We start from the raw sequence: 24,661 nt of genomic DNA on the forward strand, positions 1-24,661 counted from the left end.
TGTTTTATATTTTCCTTAAAAGAATCCAGGATTTAACTGAATAGCTGCTCTACATGATAATTTGTGAAAAATAGTGACTATAGTGTGACTAGTAGTTTAATCAAATGCCTCTTAATCCCTTTTTTATATTCATTTATAATACAGTCCCAGAAAATGCTAGGGTTAATTGTCAATAGCAGAGTAAGAAGGCTGATTTTATTATTTAAATTAAACTATTAGAATATGAATGTTTACTTCCATAAATTTTGTCTAAATTAATCAAAATATAATTACACTTATCTTGGCATCTCAACTTATTAAAACATGTCTTTTAATTACATATTTTGTTGTCAGAAAAAATATTAAGGAAAACAGTAATCATGAAATTATATTGCTATCAACTGAGAAATAATGCCTTTAAACTAAAGTATTGCATTGAATTACAATGACTTATGTGGGGAAACACATCTATTAACTTACACATTCAATTTATTGCTAATTATATTGAAAAATGCAATTACACGCTTAAATAGATAATCAAACATCCAAGTCCACCTAGTTAGCTCCTGTTCTTATTAAGTGTGTGATAACTGCTTTGCCATTAAGAACCACCTGTTGAAAACCGTAAAGTAATTAGGCCTCAATTTGATAGCTTTCCATGTGTAAAACAGAAACATTTCTACCACCACGGCTATCAAGGAAAGGCCATTAGTTTCATTTTGGCTGTTCCATTTGAACTTCCAAATAAAAAAATGAGATGACTTATGTAATAGCTGTTTGAAACTACAAACAGTTTACAAAATTTCCATCAATGTTCATAGAAATTCTTAGCCTAGGGGAAAAGCTACAAAATCCCTACAAATTCAAGCTATCCAATGCCAGAAATCTAAAGGCATTTCTACTCATGCGTGGATGGGGGCAGATTGAATAGACGAAGGTGGAGTAGAAACAAGACCTAGTCCCTGAGGAATTACACCTGCTGGGACGAGGGCTTGACAGACCCACACACAAACCCTGCAAAGTACAAAGCAGTGTATTGACACAACCCTGGGGTTCTGTCTTTACTGTCATGCCTGTGTGATCATCTCTTCTATGTAGTCCTGGGTTCCCAAATAGGAAACCACCCATTTTTGCTGGGATCATCTGTGTGAGAAAGGCAGAGACATCAAGCAGGGATCCTTGATCTGGGGCCTGTGTTAAGACTGGATTCTATCCAGTTGCAACCATTTTCTGTGGCCTAAGCAGCCGTCTTTCACCAACCCATGAGCTTTTATATGGAACCAATCTAGACTTCTTCTCCCCCTTGGTAGCTTTATCTTGTAGTCCTTCATTGTCCTTTTCTGTCTACAGAACTTGGTCAAAACAAGTAGAAACCAAAGTCCAGGTATTGTTGACTTGAGGAAGCCAGGATGGGAATCAGCATATCTGAGCAACTTATGGAGATTGTCCCATTCCCACACGGGGGCCCCACACACCAAGGAGAGTTTCAGCCTTGCCAAACCAAATAACAAGTTGACAGAAGAAGGGTGCCTATGCCTAGGTAGACGAATGGGCAAAGCCTTCTTACTGTTTTATGGTCTACAGCAATTTAGTCTAAGGCTAAATCTTACCAGTTGTTAAATATATCGTATGTCAGTTTGTCCATCTCCCTTATGTTTGCATAAAAAAAGGGACCACTGATCTTTTTGCCCTGTCCCTCATTTCATTCTCCCTCAGTCTTCTGTGTCTTTCTGTCTCTGCTGCTGCAGAGATTAAGCTGGAAGTCTTTATCATATATATTTTTAGATATTCTATAATCAAAGTGCAACTATTTTCAATTGTCATTACTGTATAGATTTTAGTAATACTGATTTTTGTTTAATTTTATTGAATGTGAAAGTAAAAACATTATATTATGGTAAACTCTTTACATAATTTAAATTTAGGCAAACTAATGTCAGTTTTATGAACGTTATTTTTATAACTGCTGGGGCTGAGTATCATTTGAGAGCGGTTTCTTTTCAAAAAATTTTTTAATGTTTATTTTTGAGAGAGAGAGAGAGAGAGAGGGAGGGAGAGAGAGACAGAGCATGAAAAGGGGAGGGTCAGAGAGAGAGGGAGACACAAAATCTAAAGCAGGATCCAGCTCTGAGCTGTCAGCACAGATCCCGACGTGGGGCTTAAACTCCTGAACTGTGAGATCATGACCTGAGCCAAAGTTGTATGCTTAACCAACCGAGACACCCAGGCACCCCACTTTTCTATGATTTTTAAAGGCAAGCCACGTTTCATTCACCTTTTGATTTTTTATTCAGTTTGTTACAACTGCATTTTTTTAAGTTTATAAATTTTTTTAATGTTGATTTATTTTTGAGAGAAAGAGTCAGAGGGGAGAGGCAGAGAGGGGCAGAAAGACACATAATCTGAAGCAGGCTCCAGGTTCTGAGCTGTCTGCACAGAGCCAGACACAAGTCTTGAACCCACAAACCATGAGATCATAACCCGAATTAACATCAAGAGTCTACTGCTTAACTGATTGAGCCACCCAGGTGCCACTTTTTTGGAGTTTATTTATTCATTTTGAGAGGGAGAGAGAGAGAGCAAGTGGGGAGGGGCAGAGAGAGAGGGACAGAGAAAATCCCAAGCAGGCTCTATGCTGTCAGCACAGAGCCCAATGCGGGGCTCGAACCCACAAACCAGGAATTCATGACCTGAGCCAAAATCAAGAGTCGGCCACTTAACCAGCTGAGCCACCCAGATGCCCCTACAACTGCATTTTTTGTTGTTGCTGTTGTTTTGCTAACTACACTCCTCCCCATACCCCTGAGTTTTTTACCAGGGAAGCAGAGAGAAATTGAAATCCCATCTGGGCCATAAACACTATGAAACATTTACTTATCTTATGATGCCTGCTGACAATTTGGAGGCAGGTTAAGTGAACTTTAAACTCTAGATCATTGTGGTAAATGTTCACAAAACTACACTAGTTTGAGCCCCCTCCATGCAGCAAAGCCTTCTCCCACTTGACCCATCCTCCTTTCTGTGAGACCATCATCCTGCAATTAACCCTGCAGCCTTTGTCTTTTTTTTTTTTAATTTTTTAATGTTTATTTATTTTTGAGAGAGAGAGAGAGCACAAGCATGAGCTGGAGAGGAACGAAGAGAGGGAGACTCAGAATCTGAAGCAGGCTCCAGGCTCTACACTGTCAGCACGTGGGACTCAAACCCACAAACCATGAAATCATGACCCAAGCCAAAGTCAGACACTTAACGGACTGAGCCACCCAGGCACCCCAGCCCTGCAGCCTTTTTGAAGAAAAACATGAGAAGAAAATGAGGAAGATAGTGAAATTTTAGTTGAATAACTTAATTATATTGTTACAATCACTGTTATTGAAAGCAGGAAGGTAATGAGCAGAGGCATGACCTGATTTCATCTTTGTTTTAGAAAGCATCTCTGGAGCGAAAACAAAGAGTAGATTAAGAGTTGGAGAAAGAGACTGGAGATCAAGGGACTGGTTCAGAGACTCTTGTAATCTATGACACCACTCCACATATCTCTGTTCTCTCTTGCCTTCTGCTTTTTGCATACTAGCAATAAAGACAGAAGGATGTGAAAAAGCAATGGTGAAAGAAGAGGTGATGATGTTGGATTTGGGGGAAGGAGCAAGGGGACAAGAAAGAACTGCAAAGGTGATGATATCAAGATCAGTATTGGGGTACCTGGGTTGAGTGTCCAAATCTTGGTTTTGTCTCAGGTCATGTTCCCAGGGTCATGAGATTGAGCCCCATGTCAGGCTCTGGGCTGGGCCTGGAGCCTGCTTAGGATTCTCTCTCACTTTCTTTCTCTCTCTCTCGCCCCCCCCCCCCGCCTCTCTTAAGACCCCACTCTCTCTCTCTCTCTCTCTCACACACACACACACACATACTCTCTCTCTAAAATAAAATTTAAAAAAATTTTTAATATTAAAAAAAATTAATCTTAATGACAGTTTGCATGATGTTCGCAGTTGAAGGGAAGCAAATTTTCATTTACTTACAGAACAATTGATAGCAAATAAATGAACAGCAATAGAAACTATTCTGAGAAAGACAGTGATAAAGACAAAGAGTGATTGTCAATCCCATTGCTTCCATAATTTCTAGAGTCTAGGCCCAGCTTCCTATTATTTGACAAGATGTTTTTGTACAATATACCATATATTTTTATTAAACAATTCATATTTTGTGCCATGTAAATATATGTTGCTTTCTCAAAATGTCGGAAATAATCACTCAAGCATACAAGTAAGACTGTGTTGAAATTGTTTTAAGAAAGTTGTGCTTTTTAGTGCAAGCATACAGATCTCTTTATACATTTTCTTTTTACCCTTACTGAGTCTCCTAGAACAATCATTCTATGAAGAATAGTATTTTAAAAGAACAGTGATTATTCTTACTGGTCAGTTTCACATTATAATTATGGTAATGTCAAAGAGCCACCTACAATGATAAATGTTCTCTAGTGTATGAATCTAACATTTTAGAGTTTTAACTTAGCTCTCATGTGCCTGTTTAGTCATCAAAATAATATAACATTGTTCAGCCAGTTCAAACAAATTATAAAACCTAGCAAAATCTAGGCCCAAGATTAGAGAATAAGTAGAATTTTAAGACCTGTGAAACAACATGGGGGTTTTCTGTATAAAATGCTTTTTATTTTTTCTCTAAAGATTAAGGTTGTTTGGGTCTGGAGGGCACCCATGACATGTCCAAGGTTACCCAGCTAATTAGTAGCAGAGCTGGGATTAAAACTTTTCTGCCAATTCATTGTTTGTGTTCCTCATTTCTAGGTCATTAACAGCTGGTCTTGTAAATTTGCATGCAACTGTGTTATTTGAGGACTACATTTAACTAGATACACAAGAAGAACAAAATGTCTTTTGTGAGGGTTTCTCACAGTGGACAATGGGCTTTGGCATCCTTCTGGAAAATATAATAAAAATCTAAGTAAACATCCTGACTGTAAAATATGAAATTAAGGGCAGAAAGGAAATTTAATAGACTCCTAGAATAGCTCACATTGATACGTGTCTGTTATGTGTCAGATCATTTCATTTCCCTTGTCACAGCCTCCAGACTTGGAATGTAAAGGGCTTCTCCACTTTAAAGTTGTTTATTGCATTTGTATTCCTTTCCTGGTCTGATTTTATTGCCAGAAGAGTAGAGTGAAATAATTAGACGATACCACAGTTGATTTTCCTGAACAATTTTCTGACACAGGCATTATTTTCAATTATATTAAGTTACTTTTTAATAAAAAAGAACACTGAAAGTGAACAAGTTAGACAAAATAGTTTTTGAGAAATGATAATATATCGTCTGAATAAGATGTGGCATTAAATGGAATTGAATGGAGTTTTAGTTACTGATATTTCATGGCTAGGAGGCTTTTTATCATTTTTTTCTTTAATGTTTATTTTTGAGAGAGAGAGAGAGAGACAGAACGCAAATTGGGGAAGGGTAGAGACAGAGGAGACACAGAATCTGAAGCAGGCTTCAGGCTCTGAGCTGTCAGCACAGAGCCTGAAGCCGTACTTGAACTCTTGAACCATGAGATCATGACCTGAGCCGAAGTCGGATGCTCAACGGACTGAGCCACCCAGGTGCCCCTGTCATTTCTATTTAAGGGAAATATTCTAGCAAATAGCACTTTGCTCCTTTTGGATCAACACCCATGAGTTGGTAGTTATTTTCTGCAGCTAGAGACCAGGTTTCATTCAGGCACACATTTAAGAAAACATGTAATTCTGATAACTTTATACTCACCGAGTCTAATTTCTTATGAATACTATATTTTGGGTAAAACAACTGATTTTTTTAGATAAAAATAAAAATGAGAGAAAAGTAAAATAAAAGTGAAAACTGAATATATTGTTTTTTCTGGTCGCTATTGAACCTTTGTACTTGAATTATCATTGAAAATTTCATCAGTAGTATTGACCACTCACTTGTGTTTGGAATAAAACATGCATACACAGAAAACCCATTTCAGATGGCTAGGTTAGATTTATATTTGCAAAGTACAAGGTTGCTTAGGAAATATTACTCTATGAAAATTTCATATAATGTACTGTTTATTACCAGGAGTGCATGGATTTAAATGCTAAACAATTTAAAACATTCAAAGTTTTCCATATTTCTTTTTTCAGCATGAAGTGAAGATAATTATGGGTCATAATTAATAAAATTCTATGGAACATTATCACATGAAAGTAAATGATAGTTAATTTATTATAAACAAATCCCAATTGGGGAAGGATAATGAAGCTGTAAATAAATTGACCTCACAACCAGAAATGGTTTATTCTTACATTGTTTCCAGATTCACTTTCAGTGTTTGCCATTTCTCTTGTTATCTAGGATATTTACAATATTTTGGAATATGTATTTTTATTATGTGATCAGTTTTCTTTTATATCATTTATGTACGCTCTCTCTGGAGTAGTCTCTCAGACATACAGTTAATATTGTTTTAAGATTGTAGGGCAGTTCGGACCAGTGACAAGTCCCAGCTTGGAAGCTAAGTTTGTTTTCTTTTGCTTTCTTCATAGTTAGTTGCATGCCTGTTGTAAGGCCATTCTGGTAGAAGGTTCTTCTGCATTGTATGGCTTAGCCCTAAATTTGCCAGTGCTCATTTTCATTGATCCTGTCAGGTCTCGACCCCACTCCAGATCTCTAGAGTCAGACCTGCATTTTCACAGGTGATTTATATGTCATGAAAGTTTGGGAAGCTATGCCCTTAAAGAATGGTTCCTTTCCATTTAGAGTGATCTCAAAGGGTTAGATTCCTGATATGTGTTACCTCACTGAGTCCTTACCACATCTTTACTATCATTCTATTTCTTAAGATGTAAGCATTTTTTTAAAGCCTTTATTATGGAAAATATAAAATACAATTGTAGAAACAAAACTGCAATAAATCCCCCTCTACCTTTCTCTCATCTTCAACAGTGCAGGACCTAACACGTTACATTGTTATAATGACCCAAATCCCAATTATCACATAATTTTATTCACAAATAATTCAGAAAGTGTCTCTATAACAAAAAGATTTCGTTTTTTTGACATAACCATGATACCATTATTACTAAATATATTGTAAATTTTTTTCTTAACATCCAACCACAAAGCATTGTTCATATTTCCCTGATTGTCTCATGATTGTACATTTTTTCTGTCACTTTCTTTGTCTTTGTTTGAACTGTAGGGGAGGAAAAATAATTTTTCTTCCGCCCTTCTGAATTATTGCCTGAGACTCTTATAATAGAAGATAGATTAACAAGAAAAAAAATAGACATTAACATGTATACCTCCTGTATTCATGAGAGATACCCAAGGAAAAATGAATGACCCCTCAAGGTGGCTTAGAATTCAGGCTTAAATACCATCTAAATAGGGAAAGGGGAGAAGGGATGTTGGCAACTTAGAGGGGAGTAAACGATTTTTAGGAAAGATGAATGGGCCCTTAGAAGAATAGATGGGAGACATGATACTTTGTGACAGGTTGTCACTGTACAGTGTCAACTTCTAGTCTCTTCTTCTGATAAGAGTTAATCCTTGGTTGATGAAACTCTTAGGAAGGGAATTTATGATACTTGAATTTCTTTTGGAGGATCTGTCTTTATGCAGATAAGGCGAGTTCAAAGAAAGCCTCTCTTTGCATTTGATATCTTTCAAGTGCCTACAACTCAAAATTATCAATATACCAAAGCAACACATTCTGGCGTGACATTTTCTGCTTCCCTTCAGAATCAAGATCTAAATAATATTCATCCACTAGGATTGTATGATGTCTCTTGAGACTCCCTGTCTCCTCTTCCTTTTCTTTTAATCTCTAGATTTCTAAAATATACTGTTTTTTTTTTTCTTTTTAATCATCCCATTTCACAGAGGCCGAGACTGAAAGTCAGAGATGTGGCAAACTTGCCTGAGGCTTAGTAGCTAGTAAGTGACAGTACCAGAGTTGAAACCAAGCCTGTCCGTCTTTACAGATCTTTGCTTATATTATGTTGCTGCCCCTGCACTGACCCCACTTTTATTTTCACTCTCTCTGTTTAGTCTTCTGCATTTCTTGCCTAATTACTCTAAAAGGTCTGCAGACCCTCATACGCTCCTTTTGAAAGCTTGCACTTTAAAATATAGACACTTGGGGACTCAGACATCCTGCAGAAGTGATATCACTCCCCTCCAACAATAAATTACAGAATGAAGGAAAAAAATATTTCTTTCTTCCTTGATTGTTTATGTGATTTAAGCTAGCAGTCTGCCAAGGATATTCACAGCTACAAAGATCAACTGCTGTCAGTGCTATCCTGGTGCCTTCTTAATCCTCCTCACTGCTCTGGGTGCATACAAAGTTTCCCCCACACTGTGGGAGGACTAATATTTAAGCCTTACCTCTCGCCCCTCATTTAGGGCTTACGTTGCTTAGCAATGCACAATGCATGGATGTTTTTATAGTATACAGATTTTTCTCACAGCAGAAAGATTTTTCCTAATTTTTTCTGAGCTTTTGGAATTTAATATCACTGTGTGGTTGTATTTTAGATTGGAGAATTAATTTATGTTGTGGAAGGAAAAGGTACGATCCCATTGCCTTCCAGCTTCCACCCAACGGATTCCTCAACTCCACTTGACTACAGCAGTTCTCCAGAGGAAGGTAGAGTATACGTGTGTTTTATTTCATTTAAAATGTCAAGGGATGGGACTGTTCCTCATATAGTCATCCAAGCATACTCCTAGCAAGTTTTTCCAGAAATAATTAGGTTTTAAAAGGATTCCTTTTAACTTTATTATGTAAACATCCATGGAATAGAGCACCAGTTTAACAATGAATGTCAGTGGTGATTTTTTTTAAATCCTTATTTTTTCATTCTTTGGCTAAATATTGAAATTTGGCGTTCGAAGTATTTACTCACCAAATTTTCAGTTTCCTGAATAGTTTGGAAATCACTGTACTCCCAAATTATATATATTGTAATATATTACCTGAACTTGCACCCTGAATTTGTACCCTCCATTCTAAAGTGTAAGGTTGTTAGTGGAAGAAAAAGACAGTTTTTGCCAGTCTCTGACAGATGTCTTTACATTTATTTCTACTTCCCTTAGCTTCCAATCACTGATAGCACAATGATCGCTTCATGTTTGAACATGCTGGTATTTCTATGAAAGAACCCTTTGAGCATTCTTTTTAGAGATACCAGCAAAATATCTTTGATTCCTGAAGACTTACTCTTGAATTACTGAATTAGGACTACTAAAAATGAGTTACCTGTGTTACTCTAGTTAATGAAGGTCACACCTGCAGTTTTATATTTCCAACCTTCCAAGTCCATCCTGAATAGCATGGTCAAGAGCATAAGTGATCATTGAAGCCTTACATGTTTTTGCTTTCCCTAGTGTTAAGTAAGGACAGTCCTGTTCTGTATTTGAAATGTGAGCTCCGTCAGGTCTTGGATGTGGACCTTAAGTTGCCACTGACTAATGAAGCCAAGGAGAAGGCCTTGGCTTTTGCAGCACAGCAGCAGATGTCGGATATAGAGTATGAGCGACGGTTGATCACAGGCACTCTGGAGAGCAGTAGTGTTCGCGTGGCCATCGCCCTCCTGGGGCTGACGAAGATTGAGGTGAGAATGGAGGACAGATGATGCACTTTTTTCTCCTTTTAAAAATATACAGAGTTGTTAATCATAACATTTTGACATAGAGAAATGATGAATGCTGGTTTTCCCCAGAAGGATGGCTCGGTAGCTTTTTTTTTTTTTTTTTTTTAACCACATTAAATAAATCTGAAACAAAGTGTTCTATTAATGTTAGCATGAGTGCTAATTTTAGTAGTAATAACTAGATTACTGGTGACTTCGCATACTAGTAATTTTAGGCATTGCGGTGTAATTGCTTCATTCCCAGTTGTCCTCTGTTCTGACTACACATTAGAATGCCCTGAAGAACTTAAAGTAAGGGAAGGCAGGGTGGGGAGGAACATGTTCTGCAAGTTGTCCAGGATATTCTGTGCATCCAGAGAGGGTCATCCCTGCAGTCAGACTACCAGGCTGAGAATCCAGACTCTGACACTGTCTACCTGTGTAACTGTGGGCTGATTCCTTAAAAATCAATCTTCAATTTTTGTACTTTTAATCTGAAGATAGTGGTAATTGACGGAAGCTAAGTGAGACAATCACGTAAAATGCTTACCACATTACCTATTATATAAAGTGCTCTATGTATGGCGTTGTTGTTCTTGTTATTATTACTGTTACTGTGGACTCTGTTATTCTATCTTGAACTCTATTTATAAATGGAGTTCGGTACAGTCGAACCTCCACAGAGGCAACAAAGCGATTCTTTAAAAATGTAAACCAGATCACATTGTTCTGCTGCACCCATTCCTCTGTTGGCTCTCCAACTCATTCAGAATAATACCCAACATCCTTAGCATGGTCCTCAAGACCCTCCCGGACAGTCCCGCCTCTTCCCTGATCTCACCTCTACTGGAGCCCATTCATTCATGTCACTCCCTCAGCATAGGCCTCCTTGCTGATGTTCAAATGCCCAAGGCATGCTCCCCATGCCCCCTGCACTTCTGAGGTTTAATTTCCCTAGACATTACAGGCTACTTCCCTCAATTACTTCAGGCCTGCTAGAATTATGCTTGTATTATGAGATTATGCTTGTATTTTTTAAAAAATTATTTTGTATTTTTTTAAAAGTATTGCTTACATCAACCAGGCACTTTCCAAATACCACATTTCCTTCAGTTTTCTCTATAGATAGCATTTATCACCTGACAGTAATATATTTATTTGTTTACTCATTGTCTATCTCCAGCAAGGGAATTTGTGCAAAGACATTTGTTTAGTTAACTCTCGTATCACCAGTGCCTCAAAAAGTGTGCTGTGCCAAAGGTAGTCACTAAATCTTCCATCAGTGAAGGAATAAATGATATATGTTTTCATCCTTGCTTGAGAATTACCTTCATTTGCATATATTACAACAAAATACTTGGCATTGTAGGATTTCTTTTTTTATTTGTCAGAATGCTAGAATCAGTACGGCATAAGCACAGATCTCCAACATTTACTGATGGTATTTTAGGGTTGACCTGAACTTTTAAGTTCTGATTAGCTCAAAAATATCAAGGCCTGAGGTTCTCACACCCTCTGGACTGACCCATTTACGGACTCCATTCACGAAGCTGTTGGCTCTATTTAGCTCATACCAACATGCTTACTTCTGTGAAAGAGCAGTGAATTTGGGAAGGTTTTGTTCAACTTGCAGTACAGTATTACAATAGAAATGCTTGATATGTGGCCATTTCAAATTTTAACCCTATCACAGTGTGTTCTCTCACTCTCTCTTTCCTTTTAAATTTATTTTCAGCATTCTTACCTCTTAAGAAAACATTTTATTTAAATGAGAAATGCTGGAGGGAGATGGATTTTGTCGGTGGATCCCCTTTCTACTATTTATGCATGTATATAGTTTCTATTTTTCTCCCTCTTCTTTTAGTCATCTCTGTAATCCAGCAGACATTTTGTGTTTATTATTGTATTTGTCAAATTATGTTTTGTATAGTATATATTTTTATATTTACCTGTTTCTCTAGGATTGTGGATTCCTAGAAATCTAAAAATCGTTATGATGTGTTTTTATTTACCCCTAATTGTCGTGTGCATGAGACATGCTCTGCCATTGTTTAATTGAATTGAATATGTGCTTGAACAAACAAATAACGTTTTAAACCTGAGGTTTTCATATCTATCCAGGTTGCCTCATAGACTGATTTGTCACAGTCCGAGCCATCTTGTGTACTTACCCTTGTCTACTTAACCACATTTGCAGGATAGGCATCTGTGTGTGTGTACGTCTCCCAATTGGTTGCTGGAAATAACAACAACATAATGATAATTTATGAAAAACCCTTGCCTTTTTTAAAATTAAAATTGAAATGTTTTAAATAGCCTCTAAATTAAAAATTAAAAGTTTTTTTTTTACCTGAAGATTACTATTTTCTTTGAATTCTGTGAATATCACACATCTTTGATTTCAGCCAAAACTTACCAGATGCACAAAATAAGTAGAGAAGGGTTGAATGTGCCAGTTTAAGAAAACCAGCTGCGGCAAATCAGAACTCACAGATGCATCTTATTCTGTTCATCCACATCTAATCATAAAGCGTTCTTTTCAAGTGCAATTATCAGTGCACTCTTGAACCATAATAATGCTAATAATTTTTACAGCAGGACAGTAAACAAGATTAATTTTAAAAAGACTCTCTCCTTATATAGTGTTTCACACCTTTTTTCCAACATGCTTTTATGTGCACTTTGCAAATTATTTCAGTGACCCCATGGAGAAACATAAAGGAGGTAGAGTTCCTCTTTAATACAAAAAAAGAAATGACTGAGGCATAAACAAAAAAAAAAAGAAAAGAAAAGAAAAGACTTATGTTGCCCTCACTGACAGGGTAGCAATTACAGCCCAGATCATGGTAGAGACATTGTTGTATTTTAAAGCTGAGAAAAGAAATCAAGACACTCAGAGACACATAGTCCAACCTCTTACAGACCTGCAAACCAAGCATCTGAAGTAGTAAGATGGTAACCTAAGGTCACACCACTGATTTGTGACGGAATAGAAATGAACCCAGGTTTTTACCCCCTAGTCCATTACTCTTTTCCTTCCCCTGTATAGTGTCCAAATGATATATTCACTTCATTAGTCAATGAAATTGACTAATGAAATAAAAGTCTAGAATGCGCTGTTATAGCATAAAATAATCGCATAACAAAATCTAAAATCAATCTTGGTATAAATCTGTTTAGAACTAAATCTAATTGAATAAATGTAATTCCTTTTCTACCAAAGAAAAGTGGCATATCTAATTTTTTTTTTTTTTTGGTATACAACCATGTGGAATTTGAATTTTTGAAATATTTATAGAGTAATAGCAAATTGATATATCTACTTTATATACTGTGAGAGACAGGATCTTTTGTCAGGACCATGAATTTCTGCCACTTCACCACTTAGCATTCGTTTATTGAATTCATATTCTATTGGTCATTACTAAATCAACTCTAATGATATATTCAGAGACACTGGAAAGAAAACTTACAGGGTAGTTTCCTTGTATTTTCTCAAGTTCATGTTTTAAAAGCCATGCCATATACCCTGGGATAAATGGTAGAAAAAAATCATTGAAATTTAGAATTTAATAATATGTTTAAAAAAGGTGCCTGGGTGGCTCAGTCAGTTGAGTGTCTGACTCTTGATTTCAGTTCAGGTCATGATCTCATGCTTCATGGGATTGAGCCCCATGTCAGGCTCTGTGGAGCCTGCTTGGAATTCTCTCTCTCTCTCTCTCTCTCTCTCTCTCTCTCTCTCTCTCTGCCCCTTCCCCGCCAGTGTGCTCTCTCTCTTTCTCTTTCTCTCCCTCTCTCTCAAAATAAATAAGCATTTAAAAAAAAAAGGAAATCTAAAAGATCTGCTTGGTGAGAATTCAGAAAGGTAAAGGCAATGTTTTTTGTATTTATATAATTTAAGTGCGCTATAATCATGAAGTAATCCTATTGATACTGTCAAAGATAAACAAAGCTAGATACTAGTTACAGCAGTAAGGAGAGACTTTATTCATTAACTGTTGAAACAGGGAGAAGGATCCAGCATGAACTGAACTTAAATTTGTACAGAAGAAACTGAGAGTTTTAAAGGGAGGGTGAGAAACTAACAAAGGAAGCTGGGAACTTAATAATAATGAGCAGAGTCAGGGAAGTGGACATTTATAAGTGGGAGGGGGTTGGTCACTGTGATCTGGATTTGTTCATTGATGCTTATCTGCAGGAGAAATGAACTTCTAGGATCTTTATAACTGGAGACAGTGGTACAAATTAGAATGAGGTACCTACCTGGCTGCGATTACTGTTTCCTTGATTGCATTCTGAAGACCTTGAAAAGACAGTTCTAGGTGGTAGAAAACTTTTCTCAAAAAGGAGAGAGAAAAATGGAGACAGTACAATGGGTGGAGGAGGAAGAAAGGATTTATAATAGCAAGCTTTTTAAAGTAACTGTTCTAAAGGGGGTTCAGGGTGTATCTACCTATCACCAGGTTTTGGCTGGAACAAACAGTATATTCTGGTGGCAGCATTGAGCTCCTTCAGGTAGGCAGTTTTTTTTTTAATTTTATTTTTTTAATGCTTATTTATTTTTGAGACAGAGAGAGACAGAGCATGAACAGGGGAGGGTCAGAGAGAGAGGGAGACACAGAATCTGAAGCAGTCTCCAGGCTCTGAGCTGTCAGCACAGAGCCCAATGCGGGGCTCGAACTCACGGACCGTGAGATCATGACCTGAGCCGAAGTCGGACACTTAACCGACTGAGCCACCCAGGCGCCCGAGGTAGGCAGTTTAAGGGGAAGTGGGATCATCCAAGGGTTATGGCCTTGAATTGTTAGAAACTATGTCAGTGCTTGTTCAAGTCTACGTGTGTGTGTGTGTGTGTGTGTGTGTGTGTGTGTGTGTGCGCGTGCATGCGCGTGCGGGAGGGGAGGGGATAGGCAGAAAAAAATCATTTGTACTGAAAGTCTGCAGTTATTGTAGGCCAAGGTTAAGGCCTACTGAGTAAAGGGTTTGGAGGACTCTGACTAGAGTTTGGCCAAGAAGAGAGTCTATGTCAATATACCATGACTCAATGACTTAAAGATATAGAAGGCAGATGATATACATTTAGATTAAAGAGCTAATTGCTGATGTGAATAATTTGTTCACAGTGACTCAAAAAATGAACCAAACACCAACAATGATAAATGTAAATGAATTAATTTGTTTTTTAATTGATGTGATTTTAGTTTCCAAAATAAAGTAGTTGAAAAATGTCACTTTGTAGAAAAAAAAAATTCCTGTGGAGTTTATAGATAACAAACCCGGTGAATGAAGAAGATTGCTGATGGCACTAACATTTATTTTTGTTGAGTAATGATACTCTGACCAGGATCATGATAATGATGATGACAGTGATGCTACTAATAGCGAACATTTACTGAGTACCCAAAATATGTTCCAAGGACCTGGATTTTGTTTTCATTTTAAATATTCACACCAGGGATAGGCAGTGTGTACTTTTATTGCCCATATTTTACAAATGAGGGCTTTGTGGCTTTGGTTATAGCCTGACCAAACTTATTTAGAGTTGGGTTATAAATGCAGGTTACTCTGCCTTTAAGCGTGTGTGGTCTAACCATTGGGTTGTGCTATGTTAACAGTAGAGCATCCAAATAAAAATAAATGATCACCTACCTCTGTGCTTTGCATTGCTTGGTTCACACCTAGAGAGCCAGCTTTCTCTTCAGTGTTCCATTTTAGGAAGGACAGTATTGAACTAGATTGTGTTTTGAGGATCATATGCATGATGGTGAGTTGTTGTCACCCCCATTATATAAGTGGCTGAAGGGACTAAAAATATCAAACCTGTGTAAAATGTATGTTTGGAATGGGAGAGGGAGAAAGAAAAAAAGGTAGGTTTGGGTGTCTATGGAGGGGCAGGACCTAATATACATATATGTATATGTACATGCACATATACTTACAAAATTGTCATTAGCAAAAGAGAGGGGATCATGTTTTTTTTCTTTCTTTTTTTTTTCTTGAGAAAGAGAGAGAGAGAGAGAGAGAGAGAGAGAGAGAGAGAGAGAGAGAGAGAGAATGAGCAGGGGAGGGGCAGAAGAAGTGGGAGAGGGAGAACCCCAAGCAGGCCCACACACAGCAGGGAGCCCAACAGGGGTCAGGATCTCACAACCATGAGCCAGAATCAAGAGTCAGACCCTCAACCAACTGAGTCACCCAGGCACCCCTAACTGTAGTTCTCATAAGAACTAGAACTGATGGGTTAGATTTTAAGCAGCACAAGGATCAACTCAAGGAAGAAAGTACTTTTTCAATGCCATTCACCAGTGGAATTGGTTTTTCCCTGTAGCAATGAATTCAATACGGAAAGGATTACAGCAAGGGGCATTGAGCATGTCTTAATAAAGGATGATTCCATTGATTGTATAAAACATGTTAGTGTTCTCTTCCACCATTTAAATAATACTGTGTCTAAAGAAATGAACTAATTAATCCGTTGGTGGATTTTTTTTTTCACAAATAAGGGGTCTAAGTATAAAATGCTTTTTTGTGTGTGTTTTGGAGGTAAAGGCTAAGAGAATTACATTCCAATGATTGTTTATTTGCAGACTTGTGTTCTCTTTACTACCTCAAAGTTGAAGAAGCCTAAGTCCATTTCATACACAGCAGAACTGAGCCTTCCAGAACATTTTGATATCCCCAAGAAAATCTACATTCCTCAGATTCCAAAAACTCAAACTAAATTGACTCAGCCTCAAGGAATTCAACCTGCAAATAAAACAGGTAATCAGTACCATGGGGACTGCAATATTTTGTTCTGTCCCAGGAGCTGTGAAAGACTAAAATTTATTTTATTTTATTTTTCAACGTTTATTTATTTTTGGGACAGAGAGAGACAGAGCATGAACGGGGGAGGGGCAGAGAGAGAGGGAGACACAGAATCGGAAACAGGCTCCAGGCTCTGAGCCATCAGCCCAGAGCCTGACGCGGGGCTCGAACTAACGGACCGCGAGATCGTGACCTGGCTGAAGTCGGATGCTTAACCGACTGCGCCACCCAGGCGCCCCATGAAAGACTAAAATTTAGAGATTATCTCTACTAATAGGATGTTCATAATATAATTGAAGAGATGGTTCATTGTATATATATGGTATTGAATATTTTGCATTATAAATAACCAACATACTCTAATACAGTAATCTAAGTTATGTACTGAATTTAAGTGCTAAATTGCTGATACTGAAATTTGTAGACCTGTTGTTACTCTTTGTTAAGGAGTGGTTGTCCGATACAGATAGTTAAGTACACTTTGAGAAAGGCGAGCTCTTGCTTTGACAGTGTACTAGGTTGTAGCAGTTGTGCTGGAGTCAAGGCTCAGGTTAGCTTTTAAGGATAGGAGAGATATTGGTGGCAAAGGCATATCAGAGGAGAACAGGTGTTATTTATGAGTAATTTATCTTTGATCTGGACTAGGACGTTTAGTAGTTGAATACTTACTCTTGGTCTCCTGATCCCCTTTTATTCTGTTATTCTAATTATGAAGGACCAACCCAGATTTAATAGACTATTAATAAATTTACATTATTAAATACAAGCAATAAGATGTAAACAGTGTGACTAAGCAACTTAAACTATCCAAAATTAGGTTTCTTTTCACTTCTTTCCAAGCTGGTAGATAATAATAGGATTATAATTTCTTTACTAGGGCTATTCCTACAGTGTATCATAACTCCAGTGTCATGGATTCTACTTTATATTGTTGCTAACTTAGGTTTTGTTAAATTTTCCTTTTTTCCTTTCCTGTGGCTTTTTTTTTTAAGTTTATTTATTTATTTAGAGAGAGAGAGAGCACGCAGATGGGGCAGGGGCAGAGAGAGAGAGAGAGAGAGAGAGAGAGAGAGAGAGAGAGAGAGAATCCCAAGTAGGCTCTTCACTGTCATTGCAGAGCCCAATGCAGGGCTCGAACCCACGAACCATGAGATCATGACCTGAGCCAAAGTCAGACACTTAAACAACTGAGCTACCCAGGCACCCCTCCTGTGGCTTTGTGTTAACTATAAAATATTTCTAAATCCAAAAGGTGGTTACACATCAAAATGTCACAAGATCATCTGTTCATTTTGCCTTCCTAGGAGATCTAAGATCCCAGATTCAAATGCTAAGTGGCCAAGCAGATAACAAGGATTTATTAATTAGGTCTTGTCTCAGACAAGAGGGTGATGGAGCCTACCATAGACTGGAGAGTATGTGCCCCATCTAAACATTCAAAATAATAAAAAATAAACAGAAAAGCTTGAGTTTATGCAATAACTGTGAGGGCATGTTTGACTTATTAGCTGTCAAGCTGGTGACAGCTCTTAAGTGAAATTTTTGTCTTTTTAATCTTTTCAATGTACTATTAAATATTTTCAAGTGCTCATTTATTTTTAGAGAGAGAGAGACAGAGGTAGAGAGCAAGAATTCCAAGCACGCTCTGTGTTGTCAGTGCAGAGCCTGATGTGGATCTCGAACTCACTAACCTTGAGATCATGACCTGAACTGAAATCAAGAATCAGACGCTTAACCAAATGAGCCACCCAGGTGCCCCTGTGCTATTAAATTTTTAAGTGGAGAATTTATTAGGATAATTTTTTACCCCTTTGAGATAACTGGATAAAACTGTGTATTATAAGCCCAGCTAGGATTCCCAGCCCAAACAATTCACTTATTCAGCCATTCACTCAACACTGTTGAGCATCAATTCCTTTGGGAAAAATGATGAAAATTGGCATATTAAAATGCTGTTTAATTATAAATAAGTATGAAGTTATCTATATTTAAAAATCTTTCACTTAGATAATTTTCAAAGGCTAATATATTTCTCTCATATAATTGTTAACTGTGTATTTGAGTAAGAAGATATTGTGAGAATTAAGAAAAATAGAACTGTAAATTTTTTAAAAGATCATGCAGAAAAGTTTTAAAATGTAATTTGCATATTGTGGTTCCTGTCTAACTTGATTTTCTAGGCAGTTTGCTTTGTAGAGCTTGTAGCCCAGGTTTCTGTTTCAGCAACCTTCAGCATACATTTAAATAAATTAAGTTTACAAAAACAGAATATTCTAACTCAGGATAGTAGCAGATTGAATAAAATACATAGCCTGAACAGTGTTAAGCGGTGGACTTGATTAATGAAAAGGAAAAAACAGATGTTTTTTAAGTTTAATAAATAATATTCTATTAGAATTTGGGACAAAGAATAGTAGAGTTAAGCATATAAAAATCTAATCTTTGGGATATAAGCCACTTTGATGAAAACAAACCATAAAATTCCTAGTAATAAATACAGTAATATAGAAACAAATCTCGTTTTTAAAAATATTTTATTTTTTTAAGTAATCTCTGCACCCAACATGGGGCTTGAACTCACAACCCTGAGATCAGGAGTCACATGCTCTACAGACTGAGCCAGCCAGGCACCCCTAAATCTTGTTTTTTATGGGTGGCATGGAGAAAGAAGGAAATGACAAGCATTTATCTGGAGAAGTAGCAATAGCCCAGTGTCCCTGCTAATTGCAGGAAAGAGGTACAAGTAGGGTCATTTTTATAATCTCTTAAAGTTCTAAAGTCATCAAAAGGAACGAGGTTTTTTTTTTTAATGTTTTATGTTTTTTTTGAGAAAGAGAGAGAGACAGAGTATGTGCCGGGGGAGTGTCAGAGAGAGAGGGAGACACAGAATCCAAAGCAGGCTGCAGGCTCCGTGCTGTCAGCACAGAGCCCCATGCAGGGCTTGAACTCATGAACTGTGAGATTGCGACATGAGCTGAAGTTGGCCGCTTAACTGACTGAGCCCACCCAGGCACCCCCTGGAACTAGTTTTGAGGTATTAAAAGTGGCTGTCTTCAACCCATTCATATCAATGTTTCCTATCAGTTTTTACCTTTTTGAAATTCCTAATGAAAAGTCCATATTTCTGATTAATAATAGCTATTACTGAAATTATTTAAAATAATCTACTTAAATCCATATTTATTTTAGCTCCATCATTTAGAAAGGTATTTTTCCCATCCTACCATTTAACATTATAATGCTTTCAACGGAATGAAAGAAAGCTGTAGAGAGAGTGCATATGCATATAAGTGGGTGAATCCATCTCTACAGATGTACATATATGACAACATTTTCCCATGGAAGGAACATCATGTGTTGTCCCACTTCATAAGTCTCAGAGATCCTGTGACACTTTTGTGTTGGTAGACTGGAGTAGGTCTAGGTCTAGTATTTGTTGAGCACCAACAATATGCAAAGCACTGTGACAGTTCGTTTCATAGTTTTTCTCATTTAATCCGCCCAATAGATATTTCTGTCTAGGCATTGATCCTTCTACTTGCATACCCAAGGACTCTAGCATGGCTCACAACAGTCTTTCCACACAGTTTTTAGTCTTCTCAAACATCCTCTTTTCTCTAGTCCTTATCCATCTCCAACCTTCACTGGGCAAATGACTTTGTCACCTCTGTCATAGAGCTGAAAGGGCTACATGACCACATGCTCTTCCTTAACCCCCTTAGCCCATCCCCCTTAGTCTCTAAATAGTAGGATTCTACTCTATCAACCTTGCTGTGTGTAGCAAGACCTTTGTCTTATCCCAGATAACCTGCTCTTGGGCTCTTCTCCATCCTTTATCACAGCTCCTCCTTCTTTGAGAGCAGTTCCTTCACTTTTGACCCTCAAACCTTCTCAGGCTTCAGAAACCAAAGAAATTCATACTTTTCCCATGACAAACATACTTTTCAGTAGAGTGATCTGTATTTGCAGTTTGTATTCTTGCATGAGTAGTTCTCAACCTCTCAAATCTGGCTTTTGCTCTACCACTGTAGTAAAATGGGCAGTTGCTTTCTAATTACCAAAGCCAATGGACCATTCTCAGTCTACATCTTACTGGATCTCTATTACATTTAACCTGGATGATTAGGCATGTACTCAGAAGTCTAGACATTTGACATAAGTCTTTAACCTTGTTCCCAGCATTTCTTCTCCATCCCCTTGACAAGATTTCTGCTTAGTCTTTTTGTGGGTTCTTCTGTTTACTCCATCAATATGGGAGTCTTCAAGGTCCTACTTGTTCTATTGGGGCTATTATTACTTTTAATGTATCCTGTAAGGGATTTTGTACACTCCCATAGTTAAAACTACCATTAACATCACTAACATTTATCTCTATTCCTATCATTTTCCTTCTGTTTTCAACTCAGATATTCAGAAGCATATGACATGCCTACCTAGATATATGTATGCAAATATATATACAAATAGATTTGTCCCTCAGATTCAAAATGAATGTATTATTATTCTCCATTGAGTTTGTTCCTTATCATATAATCTTTATCTTTTCATATGATGGGACATATATCCATCCTGTGTCTTATATTAGATATCTGGCTATCTGCTTGACGCTTCTCTTTTTTGAGGTCATACTGCAATTTATCTTTTAGTTCTCAGTTTTTGCAATTTATTTCCTTCTCTTCTTTCCTTCTTTACTCCCACTGTTCATGACTCAGGTATTCATCAGTACTTCACAAATGGAAAAAGTAATCACATCTATCTCTTCTCGATGAGATGCAGATTTAATGAGATGACATATGTGAAGAATTCAAGTGCTATATGATATACCTAATAAATGCGGCCATTCATTATATTCTAGTCTTGTCACCCCTAAAGTACTTCACCTCTAGGCACCAGAACTATTAAATCTGACCACAAAATATTACTGAAACATTTAGTGATTTCAGAGGCAGATTTACTATGATTCCAAAGACACATAAATTTTACTATTCTTCCTTTTTTGACCCCACTTGTTAGTCCCTGTACCTAGTTTTATATTTGCAATTTTGCATTCTTTCTCTTCAGGAAGGTCCCTAAATTTTCAAAGCCTCAGGCCTCATAAAACCTAGACTTTTGCCTGGTTGTAGATCTTGATTTAAAATCTCATCTACCTGTGATTCTGGGTATATTGAAATATATGGGCGGGAGGACCCTAAATGGGTAGAGGTAAACAGGAAATCTCCAGTGGATCCAGGAGCACTTACCTGCCTAGTGTAGAGGGTCCTATGTGTATTGTGCCACCCCATGAAAAATAGGCTCTAGGCTGGTTTTGCTGATCACTTACACAGAGCTCAAAACTCTCATTTCCACGGTTACCTCTTCAGCTTCTAGTATTTTATTTTGACTCAATTTCTTGTTGTCTCTCAAGGGATATATGGCAGGCATATTAGTGCATATTTTAGGAACACTGTTCTCTGTCTATACCTTCTCCCATTTGATTCCAATTTTCTTAATTCTTTAATACTTACTAATAACTAGTGATCTAATAGGTGACAGGTACTCACTAAATCCTTCCGTGACAGCTGTTTAATATGTAATGTGATTATAAACTGTACTAGAAATTTATTATTAATAACTTACATTATATGTAGTTCTATCCATTTTATAAGGATTAAATACATTATTGTAATAGCCAAATTATCCTTCAGTATGAAAATAAGACTGAAAAATTGTTGCACTAAAAATGAACACAAATTCCTGCTTAAAATTTATTAAATGTTCTTGGACAAATAAACCTAATATCTCTGGGTTATATCAAATAACCACACATGCATTTCAAATAGAATAAAAGTAAATTTCATTTAACAGAGTACCAGTTAAAATGTTAGTTTTAATGCTTAAGCTGAGTTAAATTGAAGCAATTGACTATACTTTACTGTTCACATCACTAAATCACCCAATCTTAAAAGTGTACTTTAGTTCATTTTTCTCAAAATAGCTATAGTTAAATTTGTGGTGATATATTTATTACATTGTTTTTGGTAAAAACTTTTTAAATTTGCACAGGACTTTTGAAATAGAATTTGTTTAATTCAGTTAGAAATATAATTCAAATGCATATTTCATATAGGATTGCCACATTTGTAAGCCATCAAGTCCAATTACAGTCTATAAAAGAATGTTATTAAATTCCAAAAGGCAATCAGTGATCCACATACTACATTTAAATCTCCTAAGATCAAAATCTCCTAAGAACAAAAACCATATATTCTATCTACAATCTTTAGGTTTAATATCTAATTACAAATGTAGGGGCGCCTGAGTGGCTCAGTCGGTTGGGCGTGAGCCGACTCAGGTCATGATCTCGTGGTTTGTGAGTTCGAGCCCCACATCGGGCTCAGGGCTGATAGCTCAGAGCCTAGAGCCTGCTTCGGATTCTGTGTCTCCCTCTGTCTGCCCCTCTGCTGCTTGCACTCTCTCGCATTGTCTCAAAAATAAACATTAAAAAAATTATAAATGTAATAGTTTACGTTATAGCCTACCTTCTGAGAAGACTTGTAATCATAATCATAAAAGGCAATACCTGTTATGTAAATACTTTATGTACATTTGAATTTACATCAAGTGAAAAATAAAAGGATATTTACCTATACTCATCTTAAACTTTATTCTTCTATTAATGTATTTCATTTGTAATAACTTTATTGAGATATGCATATATCATGCAGTTCACCAATTTAAAGTGTATAAATCAGTGGTTTCCAATATATGCCTAAATACATGTAACCATTACCCCAGTTAATTTTAAAACATTTATATCACCTCAAAAAGAAACTCATTACCCTTTAGCTATCAACTCCTTATCATCCACCCTACCCCTCAGTCCTAATTAATCATTAATCTTTGTCTCTACATGGATTTGCCTCTTCTGGAGATTTCATATAAAGGAAATCATGTAATATATGGCATTTTATGATTAGCTTCTTCTACCTAGCATAATGTTTTCCTAGTTCACCCACGTTGTATCGTGTATCCATCCTTCATTCCTTTCATTGGCCAAATAATACTCCATTGTATGACTATAACACATTTGGGTTATCCATTCATCAGTTGATGAATGTTCGGGTTGCTTCTACCTTTTGCCTAGTATGAATAATGCTGCTATAAACATTTTTTGGGCTGAACATATGTTTCTGTTTTTCCTGGGTGTGTTTATATATATATATATATCTGTAAGTAGAACTGTTGGGTCACATGGTAACCATGTTTAAACATTTGAGGAACTGCCAGACTGTTTTCCAAAGTGGCCATACCATTTTATATTTCCCTAGCAGTGTGTGAGGTTTCCATTGTCTCCACATTATCAACAACACTTGTTATCTGACTTTTTAATTTCAGTGATCCTAGTGGGTAGAAATGGTGTCTATTGTGGTTTTGATTTGCATTTCCCTGCAAATCAGGTGCCTCAGGATGTTGAGCTTCTTTCCATGTTCTTATTGGCTATTTACATATCATTTGCATAAATGTCTATTCAGAACTTTTACCCATTTTTAAGCTGTCTTTTTCTTATTGATTTGCAAGTGTTCCATCTATATTCTAGATACAATACTTTATCAGATATAGGTTTTGCAAATAGTTTCTTCCATTCTGTGGGTTGTCTTTCCACTCGATAATATTCTCTGAAGCATAGTTGTTAATTGTAATGGAGTATAACTTATTTTTGTTGTTGATCTTGTTGCTCTTGTTTTTGATGTCATATTTCAGAATCCATTGCCAAATTTGAAGTCATGAAGATTTAACTCTATTTTCTTCTAAGAATCTTACAGCTTTAGTCCTTACATTTAGGTCTTTCATCCATTTGGGGTTAATGTTTGTATATTGTTTGAGGTAAGAGTCTAACTTCATTCTTTTGAATGTGGCTGTCCCAGTGGTCTTGGAACCATTTGTTGAAACAACCATTCTTTCTGCATTGAATTATCTTGATACCCTTGTTGAAAACCAGTTGACCATAAATACATGGTTTATTTCGGGATTCTCTATTATATCCATAGATCTATATGCCTTTCCTTATGCCAGTACCACACTTTTCTGATTACTTTTGCTTTGTAGTAAGTTTTGAAATCAGAAAGTGTGTGTCCTACTACATTGTCCTTTTTTAGCCAAATTGTTTGGCTGCTCTGGTATTCTCACAATTTCATATGGATTTTAGAATCAGTTTGTCAGTTTCTGCAAGCAAG

At 36.8% G+C, this 24,661-nt stretch overlaps 1 protein-coding gene across 2 annotated transcripts in view; it reads left to right on the top strand.

The window, feature by feature from the left end:
- The window catches only part of CFAP47 (cilia and flagella associated protein 47), a 566,822-nt gene that overhangs the window by 302,213 nt on the left and 239,948 nt on the right, over window positions 1-24,661 (top strand). For both annotated transcript variants that reach the window (XM_045050610.1, XM_045050611.1), the window contains 3 exons: window positions 8,548-8,659; window positions 9,400-9,626; window positions 16,229-16,403. In XM_045050610.1, coding sequence (XP_044906545.1) covers window positions 8,548-8,659; window positions 9,400-9,626; window positions 16,229-16,403 — 514 coding nt within the window. The remainder of the gene's footprint in view (window positions 1-8,547; window positions 8,660-9,399; window positions 9,627-16,228; window positions 16,404-24,661) is intronic.

Source organism: Felis catus, chromosome X (assembly GCF_018350175.1).
Source record: "Felis catus isolate Fca126 chromosome X, F.catus_Fca126_mat1.0, whole genome shotgun sequence".
Classification (NCBI taxonomy): domain Eukaryota; kingdom Metazoa; phylum Chordata; class Mammalia; order Carnivora; family Felidae; genus Felis; species Felis catus.